The 13,296-nt window shown below is 44.5% G+C and overlaps 1 protein-coding gene across 1 annotated transcript in view; it reads right to left on the bottom strand.

The window, feature by feature from the left end:
- AGBL1 (AGBL carboxypeptidase 1) overlaps window positions 1–13,296 on the bottom strand; it is a 411,668-nt gene that overhangs the window by 179,259 nt on the left and 219,113 nt on the right. The window contains exon 19 of the mRNA XM_090028682.1: window positions 6,663–6,792. Coding sequence (XP_089884808.1) covers window positions 6,663–6,792 — 130 coding nt within the window. The remainder of the gene's footprint in view (window positions 1–6,662; window positions 6,793–13,296) is intronic.

The raw sequence follows: 13,296 nt of genomic DNA, 5'->3' as shown, positions 1-13,296 counted from the left end.
TATCTGCAGTGTCTGCTTCCGGGGCCTTATTTTGTTGGGTTGCCATTGGTTTCAACGGGAGCAGGGTCAGTGCCACTGTAACTTGCATTACAGGGGATCTTCTTCACTGTTCAGCCTGGAAAGAATCCCTGTGCTGTAACTTGTAGCCTGACAGCAAAGAAGCAAAACTCTTCCTGAGGCTTCATGGGGCAACATTCAATCAACCTGGCATCCACAAGCAACCAGCTTCCCTTCTAATCCACTCTTGTAGCTCAGACACTAACACAGTCAGTGAAGCATCCCTCCCAACAAGAAATTATTGCAGTCCAAGCTGCAAGCTTGCAGCAGTCTCAGGATTGCCAACTCGCCTTATTTTATCATGAAGCTCTTGGCATTTGGTGATTATGTTAGAGTCCCTTTGGCTTGAGTTAGTTTATTACCTGAGAATCTCAACTTTAATTACAAGGGGGCGGAGGCGGGGAGTTCTGGGGCCAGGGGTGAAAAGGCCTTTCCATTACTTAAGTTTATCCTGGCTGCATAGCAGAGAGTGAAACATGAGTTTCCTACTGTTCGAACACCGATCAGCAGATAAAAAGAACCCACTCCCCCAAAATAGCTTTTTTCCCTTCTCTCCTGAAAATGAAGACCACTTTCACAATGATTTTAAATAATGGCTTTATTCTATCCATTTCCAAAATGTTTTTACTATATTATTTTATCCATTGTTATCATTTCCAAAAAATGGAATTTCTAACTCTGAGACTTTTTCTCCTTCTGAAAAAAAACCCATATGCCTAAGGTGACCAATAAAAATAGATTTCCAGGGGTTTTTTTCAGTGAAATAAAGAGGGAAACCAAAACTGACCAAACAAAGTATGGGAAAATGGGGGAAATGTTGAGAAAAAAATCAACCTGGTTTTCACTGCTTATTATCTGGGTACACAGGCACACCTACACTTCATATCCACGGAAAAAATATTCAGCAACCCTAGAACGGAGATCATTCCCCAACTCGGGGCAGCAGGAAACTCTGCACAGGACATACTCAGACAGGAGTGCTGAAACAACAGCAAAGTGCTTACTGTCCTGGTGCTGACTCTACATTGTTATTTCAAGCACCTAAAGCCCCTCAAAAGGAGAGCATATCCCCATTGAGCACCACGTGCATCTTCTACCCTAAAAAGTGAAGTACCCAGCAAAAGGGTCAGAGAAAGGAACTATCCTTGCCCCCATTTCACAGATTGCCAACCCAAGCTCAGAGATACTGGGAGACTCTGCCTAGCTCGTGGAGAGGTTCTTTAGCAGACCTGGGTACTGAGCAGTATTCGGTCACAAACCTATTGTCCCTCTCCGACTGTTCATTCTGGGAGTATTAGCGCACTATGCTTTGAGGGATAACTGATGAGTCAAGGCCATGCCCTTACAACTAGCACTAACTGTATAGCCAGAGGGACTAGATTATAGCAGATGACACAGGTTTGAACATCTATATTCCCTGGTGGAAATCTCTTGGGGTTAACAAAGTCTTTGGTTGAAATACTGCTAAGATTTTTTTACATGACACTGCCAAAGACCTGACCCCACTATGCAGATCTTAAAGACCTGGAGGACTTTTTCTTAGAGATGGTGTTTGCTTTGGCTCCCTCACCACAGTTGTGTCCCTCCCATCTATTTGGCACTCTCCCTTTGTGAGGGGGCAAGGATGGGACTTGAACATTCATGCAGCGGCACTTGCATTTAACTTCTGAAGTCCTGAAAGGTTCTATAATGTCTAAGATATAGAGTTCATAGATTTCATAGACATTGAAGGCTGGAAGGGAACGCAAGAGATCATCAGGTCCAGCCCCACACCATAAGCAGGAAGTCAGCTGTGATCAAGTGACCCCAACAAGAAATATATCCACCTGTTTTTTGAAAGGAATCCAGAGTAGGGGCTTGCATCACCTTTGGGTGGAGTTTGTTCCAGACCCTGGACACACAGACAGTAAGGAACCTTTTTCTTATATCCAGTCTAAATTGGACTTCCTAGAGTTTATAGCCGTTAGACCTTGTTATCCCTTAGGCAGCTCTAGCGAACAGGTGTTTTCCCAGATCCTGATAGACCCCTCTTATGTAATTGTAGGCTGCTACCAAGTTCCCCTGAGCCTTTTCTTCCCCAGATTGAAGAGTCCCAAGTCCCTCAGCCTCTCCTCATATGGCCTTCCCTGCAGGCCTTGGGTCACATGAGTGGCTTGCCTCTGGCTCTCCAATACTGGATGCAGTACTCCAGCTGCAGTTTCAGCAGAGCTGAGTAAAGCAGGAGGAAGACTACCCTGGTTTTGCTTGAGATGCATTGGATGATGCATGCCAGAGTTTGGTTAGCTTTGCCAGCCACAGCATCACATTCATGGCTCATATTCATCTTCACAGATTTCATAGACATTAGGCCTGGAAGGAACCTCAGAAGTTCATTGAGTCCAGCCCCCTGCCCCAGGGGCAGGAAGTCAGCAGGAGTCATAGGATCCCAGCAAGATAAACATCCAAATTTCTCTTGAAGGCATTCAAAGTAGGTGCTTGAACCACCTCTGGCAACAGTCTATTCCAGACCTTGGGGGCTCGGACAGTAAAGAAGTTCTTCCTTATGTCCAGCCTGAAACAGTCATGAAGCAGTTTGTGACCATTTGACCGTGTCATCCCTTGGGGCGCTTTGGTGAACAGACGTTCCCCCAGATCCTGGTGAGCACCCCTGACAAACTTATAGGTGACCACCAGATCACCCCTGAGCTTGCGCTGTTCCTGGCTGAAGAGTCCCATAGCTCTCAGCCTGTCATCATAGCCTGTCCTGCAGTGCGACCGCCCTCCCCCATAATTTGATAATCGGCCGTAAACTTGGCCAGTACACATCTGACTCCCAGATCTAGATGGTTGATGAAGACGTTAAAGAGTACTGGCCCAAGTACCAAGCCCTGAGGGACTCCACTGGTCACCCTGCGCCACGTTGATTTGCTCCCTTCAACTAGTACTCCTTGGGTCCAACCCCGTAAACAGTTGCCTAGCCATCAGACCGTATGATGATCAAGGCCACAGTTCTCCAGCTTAACCATGAGGACATCATGGGGAACTAGGTCAAAGGCCTTCTTAAAGTCCAGATATATGACATCCATGTCATCTGCCTTGTCCAGGGCACATGTTATCTGGTCATAGAAGGAGATGAGTTTATTAGGCATGACCTGCCAGTCACAAAGCCATGTTAGCTGGCATTCAGAAGCTTGTCTGGTTTTGATGGATCCCTTGACAATTTTCTCCAGGATTATTCCAGGGATGGATGTAAGACTGATTGGTCTATAGTTCCCCAGGTTATCCCTCCTCCCTTTCTTGTACATAGGGACCATGGCTGATTTTTTTCCAGTCATATGGGACCTCACCCGAGTGCCATGATTTTACAAATATCTCTGCCAAGGGGGAATGCAGTGATGTTTGCCAGCTCCTTCAAGACTCTTCGGTGCATTCCATCTGGGCCCACAGACTGGCGAAAGCCCAGTTTCTCAAGGTATTCCCTCATCCGATCCGCATCAATTTTAGGCCCATCACCCATTCCCAGATTGATTTGTGTTGTTCTTTACAGTGTGATCCTCCTGGAAGGGTAAAAAACTGATGCAAAAAAGTCATTTAGGAGATTGGCCCATTTTTGGGCATTGGAAGTCAGATGCCCCATTGAATCTCTCAGGGTCCCAATGCTATCCTTGTTCTTCTTCCAACTTCCCACATATCTGAAGAAGGACTTTTTGATTCCTGTAGCTACCCTAAGTTCAGTTTGTGCCCTGGCTTTTCTCGACTGCTCTCAACAGGCATGGGCAAGTGCAGAGTAATCCTCTTTGGTAATGCTTCCTGTTTTCCAGCTGGTGTAGGCTACCCTTTTGAGCTTAATAAGGTCCAAGAGTTCCTTATTCAGTCATGGGGGCTTCCTTGCCCATTGACTGCATTTCTTGTGAGATGGTACGGCTTTGCCCTGTGCTTCAAGGATTACATTTTTAAGAAATGATCATTCTTTGTGTACTCCCTTTTCTGGGGGTGGTATGGCCTCTAATTGCCTGACTGACCAATTCTACCAGTTCAAAAGTCAGCCTTCCCAAAGTTAAGGACTTCCGCTACCCCTCAATCCACGGATCACTCACTAGGTCCTCCCCATTGGTCAGGACCAGATCAAGCAATGCCTCTCCCCTGAGCTGCCCATAGACCTCCTGGGTTAGGTAGAGGTCTTCAATGCATGTGAGGAAGCTATGCAACCTGTCAGATTTGGCTGTGTGCTCATCCCAAGAGATGTCAGGGAAGTTGAAGTCCCCCATGACGATCATATCATTCATAATTTCATAAAAAAGTTCATGTCTAGATTGGACCAAATCCCTCCATCAGTGCTGCACATTGTGCCACTCACAATTCCACAATGACTGGAGCAATGAAATGCAGATCCTGATGCACCAAAAGTAGAGGCCGAGGCCTCTTCTTTGGAGGGAGTGTGAGTGAGTGCATGTGTGTGTGCATACCTATGTGCACTCACGTGAGAGAGAGAGAGAGAGAGAGAGAGACGGAGAGAAATTTAGCCTATTGTTTTCTATAGGAGAAGCAGCCAATTAAACTGGTTTTGGTTTGAAAGCCTGTTGGCTTTAAAGGTCTTTCCCTTTCTCCTTCAAGTTGCCTATTCTCTGCTTTGAAGAATCTGCTCTCACGTCTCCAGGATAAATGAGACTAAATCACTTCATAGAAATCATTTGGCTATCAGTGAACTTGAATCCACAGGGTCCTGGAACAAAAAAAAAAAAAACCTAACTTACTTCTGGAATCAGGAAAAGGTATTTTTGAGACTGTGTAAACTAAAATCAATGCATGCTTCAAAGGCAGAGAAAAATCAGTTTACCAACAGCCTGTCATGCAGGCAGAGAGCAAGGGAGACAACCTAATCAATAGCCTGTCTTCAGTCAGGAACACTGACAACCTGCACTGGGCTTGCAGGTCCCTGGATATGACCATCGTGGGAATGGGACAAAACTGCAGATAAGTTAGAGAGAAAAAGGAAGAAACAGCACGGAGAAACAGAGAGAAAGGTAGGGGTGAGAGTAAATAGGGATAACCCCCTGCAGCACCACACACAGAAAAGGATTGAGAACTTGTAACTGAGCCTCTAAGGGGCTGGACTCCCTCTGGCTCCCCATGTCTGCAGAAGCTTGATACTTGTGCGATGGAGGAAGGGTATGCTGATAGGAAGACTGCAGACCTTTTCATCTCCATCTGGCCTTCTTTCATCAAGCCAGGAAGGAAGCTCTTTCACTTTGCGACTGCCCCTGTATATAGATTGTCTCTCCCTATGCACTCCCCAGATAGGGCTGCTGCCGCCTGCCTGTCAGTCTGAGTCTGCACTTGAACACTTTGAACCTCTTCTGCTTTTCCCTCAGAGGTCTTGGACATGTTCTTCTGGGCCTTCTTCCTGTACAAGGTGGATTCAACACAGCCTCCAGGAGAATGGGATTTTTTTTTGGATTGCAACCTTCTTACTAGTTTGCATTGCCCCCAAAATGGAAACATCCATTTTCTAAAAGTAAATTTCCCCCCAAAATGTCCAGACTAACAAAGGCAGAATGGGCAAGGGAGTCATATGATTGCAAGACATCCTTCATCAGGTCATAAAGGTGAGCAGAGAGTTACAACAATTTGTCCAATCAGGTCTAAAATCAGACTGAGTGACACAGTGGTCTTTTGCTCTGACTTTGATATCAGACTACTAGGCAATGATGAAAGAATGGTCTATTCAATGACTTTATTATCCCGAGTCTCAGCTGCCTTTCACATTGTCACAGTTGGAGTCAGAAGCATGTTGTCATGTTTATGGCTGATCAATGTTATTTTATATTTTTAAACAAGTTTTCCACTTGTCTGATTTTTTTTTCACACAAATCTTTTTTTCCCCACAATTAGGAGCTGTCACTGCGAAAGTAAACATCCTCACTTTACTTATTGCAAGCTTAATCCACATGCAAGCATAGCAGTTTCTTCACCATTCATAATTGCCCTCCCTGAAAGGAGATGAAGAGGTTCCCTTCCCCAGGGAAGAATGTAAGTTTGGTCTTCTTTTTTTTTTTGATGCTGGCTCTTACGATGTTGTTCACATTCAAGCCCTTTCTACATGGGCTGTAGACACCTGAGCTGAACTCAATTCTGTTGTGCTGGACTCGGTCTTGTGCAGGCTAAAGCCACAGGTAGTTACCACAACTGGACGTGTAAATGCTTGGTTAGATGAGAAATCTTTGCAAACTCCTCTCTCTAATGTACCAGAAATGCTACATGCCAATAATGATTTTAGTAACAATAATGGCTGACAAAATTTTACACTGTTACAGATGTGTTCATGTTAGAACCAATAACAGCTTCATGAAAGATGAGTATCGTTATCCACATTGTACAAGTGGAGAAGCTTAGGCACAGATTGGTAGTCCAGGCAGGGCAGTAGCCTCAAAATATGGGGTTACTGGTTCAATGGATCTGAGGCAGTAGCTACTCAGTAAAGCAAAGGTCTCCAAGCACTCCCTCATGCCCATAGCACAAAAATACTGGAGACCCCAATTCATTGGGATCGGGATTGTAAAATGAAAGAAACCTTTCTAGAAGCCGGGTACAAGTGACTGACACCGAAGAGGATGAAAGAGACTCACCAGTGGAGCCCGGTCAATGCTGCGCAGGTAATAGAGGAAGCCCTTGCTGTGATAAATGGTTGGATGAAGCAGGGGGCTGGGAGCCAGCCACTGTCTGTTCAGGTCATCCCCACTCAAGGAGCACCGGTGGCTGGAACCACAAAAAAAAAACAATTTAAATTAGAAAAGCCATTGAGTAGATCCATCAGAGCCCCCATTTCTGGATAGGCCCTGCACTAGGGGCCCACTTACCTGCTGTGATGTGAATGCGATGTGAATGCATAAATAGCTAGATTTTAGAGAAGTGCTTGAGTGAGTTAAAACTCCACAAAAGCTTATTTTAAACAATTCTACAGTTTTTATTCTTCCCCCCAGGACCTGCACAGTTGGAGTTACAATAACTACTTTAGCATCGCTTTACACAAGCACATATGATAAACAGGCCCAAGACCTTTTCTAGTATTCTAAAATGCCTATAAAGTCTGTATCACGTGAGATGGCATAAAGAGTGGGTTTTCAAACCCAGCTTAGGGGACCATTCTCATTGTAATTAGTTCAAATCATAATCGTAGGTGTTGGAAGGGACCTCAAGAGTAATTTAGTCCAACTCCCAGAATAAATGTTGAATGCACTTTTCCAAAAGCAAACAAATACTTATCCAGCCTCTTGAAAACCTCCTGTGAAGGAGATTCCAAACCTTTCTTTGCCAGCATTGTCATATTGTCCTAACAGATTTAATCTATATCTGCTTTGTTGAAATTTAAGCCCGTTCCTTGGTTTCCTGCCTTCTGTGGCCTGGGAAAACAGTTGCTCCACCTCCTCTTTATGACAGCCTCACAAATATTTTAAAACTGCTATCATATGCCCCCTTAGGCTCTTTTCCTTCAAACTGAACATACCTAATTTCTCTCAGCCTTTTTTCATAGAGTTTGAGTTCCAGCTCTATTATCTTTGTCATTCACCTCCAAATTCTCTCCAGTTTCTCTACATCCTTCTTAAAATACCAAGTTCAGAACTGCATGAATACACTAGATAAAGCCATCTATTTTCATTATCAGATAAGGTGCAAATCTACCTTGTCTTCCACTTGGCCTAACGAATCTCTCAGACCATTCTGAATATTTGTAGGCATCTACATGAAATAGCTAGATATTTCATTTACCACTTCCACAACTCTTGAGAAATGGAGCCATCTCAAGCACAAAGCAATAAGATCTTCATGCTACACTGCACTGTTATTCAAAACACGTGGCTTTAAATGAAAGTTTGACCTGAAGGTAAAATATTAATAAAATCTAAGCATTCCCACCCCCAGAGTGGACCAAAAAAAAAAAAGAGTCTTGCCTTAGCTATTGAATGTTTTAGTTTTGTTTCTATAACAAATGCAAGATTGTGCCAGATGTTTGGCTGCGTGGAGGACTGTTAAATATTTTTATGTGATTATGCAAATACGAGTGGTCACTTTGTTTTAATCTGAAAGGCTCTCACTTGACATAGAGGCTTTGCTCAAACTGGAATTGCCGTTTGGAAACTGTGATAAAGTTCAGGAGTTGGACCCTCATCAGATCTGAGTTTGTGGTAGGGCCCCACCATGTTCAAATCATTGACATATAATGAAAAACACTTATGTTGGCCTGGCAAAGTAGGACTAACATGCGCTTGAGGGTATATATTCTAAGTGTTGCATGGCATTCAACCACAACTCCTAGATTGTTCCAGTCCCCCAACTAAAGAACATATGGAAAAAGAGTACAGTGAATGAGATCTCACAATTGCTACATACTGCCTCAAATTTCCCTAGGTAGATGATGTTGTACTCAAAGGCTCAGCACAGCCAGTGCTTGATGGAAGATTCTTGGAGGGAAAGGGCCTGTTGGCAAAGAGCAGAGGCAATGGAGGCCTGAGAGAAAGCAATAGTAGGCTTCATCATGAGTGTTTTATATTTTTTATGTAGAAAAACAAGGCTCTGATGCCATCTTGGGGTTTCTGGCAACATCACAAGATCCATTCCACTTTCACTATTGCGCTAATCAGAGCCCCCCTTCCTTTGCAATTCAGTTACCTTGTTCATGCATAGTAGCATAGCCTATTACCATACAATAGTGGGGATGTGTCATACCCTGAAGCTTCCCACCTCAGCCCCAACTGGTGCTCCCTTCCCTTGCACCACTGAGACCTCCATCCATCCAGACACAGCCCCTGGCACTGGGCTGCAAGGGCTGCCTTGGCACGGCTGCCAGCAACTGGGAATGGGAGCAACTTGTGCAGGGACTGGGACTTCCCCACCACGATGCAAGACAGACTCAAGGGGAACACCTCCAGACCTCAGGTTAGGGAGGACCGGGTTAGAGAACTTCTGGAGGGGCTGGACATGTTCAAATCAGCGGGCCCAGATGCTCTCCACCCCAGGGTGTTGAGGGAGCTAGCAGGGATTATTGCAGGGCCTTTGGCATGGCTTTATGAGCACTCATGGTGCTCGGGCCAGGTGCCAGATGATTGGAAGATAGCCAATGTGGTCCCCATCTTTAAAAAAGGGAGGAGGGAGGACCCGAGCAACTATAGGCCCATCAGCCTTACCTCAATCCTAGGGAAACTCTTTGAGAAGATCATCAAGGAGCACATCTGTTATGGGCCAGCTTCAGGGATGATGCTCAAGGGCAACCAGCACGGTTTCATTAGGGGCAGGTCATGTCAGACCAACCTGATTGCCTTTTATGATCAGGTCACTAAGGCAATGGATGCGGGTGTCGCCGTGGATGTAGTCTTTCTGGACTTCAGCAAGGCCTTTGACACCGTCTCCCACCCCATCCTCATTAAAAAATTAAGTGACTGTGGCATTGATGCCTGCACAGTCAGATGGATTGAAGATTGGCTCAAGGGTCGTACTCAGAGGGTGGTGGTGGATGGGTCATATTCGACCTGGGGGAAAATGGGCAGCGGAGTCCCCCAGGGCTCGGTCCTTGGGCCCGTGCTGTTCAATCTCTTTATCAGTGATTTGGATGATGGGGTGAAAAGAAGTCTGTTTAAATTCGCTGATGATACCAAAATTTGGGGTGAGGTGAGCACACTAGTAGGGAGGGAAAGACTGCAGCAAGACCTGGATAGGTTACAGGGGTGGGATAGCAAAAACAGGATGGGTTTTAATACTAACAAGTACAGGGTGCTGCACTTGGGCAGTAGTAACCAGCAGCACACTTATAAGATAGGAAACTCCCTTCTTGAGAGCACGGAGGCAGAAAGGGATCTTGGAGTCATTATTGACTCCAGGATGAACATGGGCCGACAATGCGAGGTTACAGTTGGCAGGGCTAGAGAGCTAATGTTGTGCTCATCTTCAAGAAGTGGAGGAGAGAGGACCCAGGCAACAATAGGCCAATTAGCTTAATTTCTATCCCAGTGAAAATCTTGGGAAAAAATTAGGATTCAAGTAGTCTCTGCGTGATATGCTTGCAGAAGGTAGGATTCTGAATAACAGCCAGCATGGCTGCATTGCAGGCAGCTCTTGTCTTACCAATCTCATCTCCTTCCATGACCAGATAACTCACCACCTGGTTAGGAGAGAGGAGGTCGACATTGTATACCTAGACTTCCAAAAGGCCTTTGATCTGGTATCCCATGATGTTCTCACAGGAAAATTGAAGGATTGTGGGCTGAACTGCTCAACAGTCACGGGGGCAGGAAGCTGACTGCATGGTGGGACCCAGGGATATGTGTTGTCCTGGCAAGAAGTGGCCAGTGGTGTCCATCAGGGGTCCATGCTTGGTCCAGTGCTTTTCAATACCTTAATCAATGATTTGGATGTAGAGGTGAAGAGCTCACTGTCCAAGGTCACAGACAACACCAAGTTATGAGGGAGCGTGGTCACACTTGAAAATAAGCTGCAGATACAGGCAGACCCAGACAGGCTGGCAAGTTTGGCAGATCACAACCAGATGAAGTTCAACATTGAGAAGTGTAAAGCACTCCATCTGGGGATGAACAATCCCCAACATACTTGATGGAGCCAAACTGACTAGCACCACAGCTGAAAGGGACCTACGGATAATAACAGACCATAGTATGAACATCAGCCAGCAGTGCGATGCTGTAGCCAGCAGGGCAAATAATACTCTGGCATGCATCAACCAATGCATCACAAGCAAAACCAAGGAAGTGATTCTTCTGCCTTATTCAGCACTAGTGAGACCACAGCTGAAGTACTGCATCCAGTTCTGGGCACCGCACTTCAACAAGGATGTGGAAAAGCCTGAGAGAGTCCCGAGAAGAGCCACCCATATGTTCAGGGACTTGCAAGGCAAGCCATGTGAGAAAAGGCAGAGGGACCTGGGTCTATTCAGCCTAAAAATGAGAAGGCTGAGAGGAGACTTGGTAGCAGCTTACTGCTATATCAGGGGAATACAGTAAGAGCTCAATGAACAAGTGTTCACCAGGGCGCCCTTGAGAAAAAACAGGAGTAATGGCCACAAACTCCTGGAAGACTGTTTCAGGCTTAACACTAGGAAAAACTCCTTCACAGTTAGGGTGTCCAGACCGTGAAATAAACTCCTCCCAGAGGTGGTGCAATCACCTACCCTGGAAATCTTCAAAAGGAGACTGGACAGTCACCTTGCTAGGGTCACCTAACCCTAATTATTTTTCCTGCCTGCGGTGGGGGGGGCTGGACCTGTTGATCTTGCAAGGTCCCTTGCAGCCCCTTACAATCTATAAATCTATGAATAAATGAACCCATTCTCTAAGTTGCAAAGTATTTGTCATGGCTGATGCCCCAGAAGTCAAAATTTGCTGGTGTATAACTACAGCTGAAAAACTTTTACATAAAAACTTGGCAACCTGATGTCATGTTTATTAACAACCCATCAAATAAAGTTATCCATCGTCTTACCTTCTTGATCTTCCTTACATAGGTAGCTTGACTAAAATTAACAGCTATATTACTCCCCAGATATAAAATGCTTGGCTACCAGGCCTCCTCTAAATAGATCTGGATCCACACTGTACTCAGTCAACTGCATCGACCTGCCCTTACTTCATAGTTTCATCCCCAGAGACCAGGTAAAACTAAGGGTCAGTTCCTGCCCTCCTACTGTCTACTTAAGTCAATGTGCAGCAATGATTAAAAAAAGAGAAAAGAAATAGAGTTTCCATCCCAGGGGAAATTCCAATACTTCCACATTGATTTTCATCCTGGACCATCCAAAATCAAACCAGCAAGGCTTTTTATGGAATGAAAACTTCCAAAAGATACTCAGAAATATTTTGGTTTTACATTTTCAGTGTTCACGAATCAAAACCTTTCAGCTTGGGTTGGACTGACGTTGGCTAGTGTTTACCTGAGCTGCCCAGGCCTCTTCCTGCAGCTAAAATGTCAAGGTGCACGATGGGAGACGTAGACCAAAATAGAAGCCCAGGCCAGGTAGGAGTTTTAACACAAGTGAGTTGCTATTCCTAATAAAGAACAGCAGTTGCTTAGGCAGATTCAGAGATTAATTTTAAACCAAGCTAAAGCTAACATTTGTTTCTGTGTTTTCTGACAGAAAACTGAAAACCTATAAAAAAAAAATGGAATGGATGGAGATTTTGTAGCTTCTCAGAGTAAACTGTAATTTAGCTGCCCTCATAATTAGAAAAGTCTTCCACATATCTAACATAATGACCTAAAGGGAAAGGTGCATCCAGCCTAAATGGAAAATGTAACACAGTCTCAGACTTTGTGTCTTGCAACTACAGAATCTATCCATTTTGCCTCCGAGTACAAAAGGCTTCACTTGCAAAATACTGCTGAAGAGATTCAGGCGAAAGGAGAAGAGTTTTATACACTACTGTTTTAATACATAGATGCGGGTACATTTTTTTCCACAGTGAATTCATTCAGTTCAGAACACCCTCACTCCCAACACGAATTTCACTCTGAGACTTCAACTCATGGTTTGTGTTGCTGTAATACAAACTGTGGCTTTCCTCTGATCCAGGTTCATGCTAATCTGATCCTACCATATTCATACCAATCACAACTAACTTCTGTATGCTTATCTCAATAGCAGTAGTGAATGTTCTGTTAAAAAAAGTCCTTTTTTAGTGTACTTATTTATTTTTTAGATCAGTGGAGAAAGTGCATTTCCATTAGCACATCAGGTAAAATGTAGCCAAGATGCAGGGGCATGTGAAAGGGGTAGGAGATGGGAGATGGCACACCAAAGTTTGATCACCTCTCTTCAATGATTGCCATCTTTATTCCTTTAAACCATTTCTAAATATTAGCCCTGCTGTCTACTATTCTGTACTCACTGCTCTTGGGGAGTAGTAGCGCCTTAATTAAATTATATGATGATTTTTTTTTCCATTTTACTGTAAAAGCCTATTTACTTTAGGAACTGCAAGTTTCATGCCATCCTTATTCTCTGGTTCTTTCCTTTTTTCTCTCCCTCTCCTAATAGCGATGACATTCACAGATAAGGGTTTTGTCCGTTATGCTTTGCAGCCAAGGGTGAAGGTAAAATATTAAGCTGATCTTAAGTACTGATAGCAAATAAAGGGAGCGGGAAGCCGAGACTGGCTTTTGTGCGTTTGCCAGGATTTAATGAAATTCACTTCTCAAACCAAAGGCATTTGTTACCACGCAGTTCCAAGCTAGTAGATTTGCTTTAAATGCTTTGCG

The sequence above is a fragment of the Crocodylus siamensis genome, chromosome 15 (genome assembly GCF_052110815.1).
Source record: "Crocodylus siamensis isolate JL-2025a chromosome 15, ASM5211081v1, whole genome shotgun sequence".
Taxonomy (NCBI): Eukaryota; Metazoa; Chordata; order Crocodylia; family Crocodylidae; genus Crocodylus; species Crocodylus siamensis.
The sequence above is the reverse complement of the archived record's forward strand: the minus strand, read 5'-3'. Positions and strand labels throughout refer to the sequence as shown.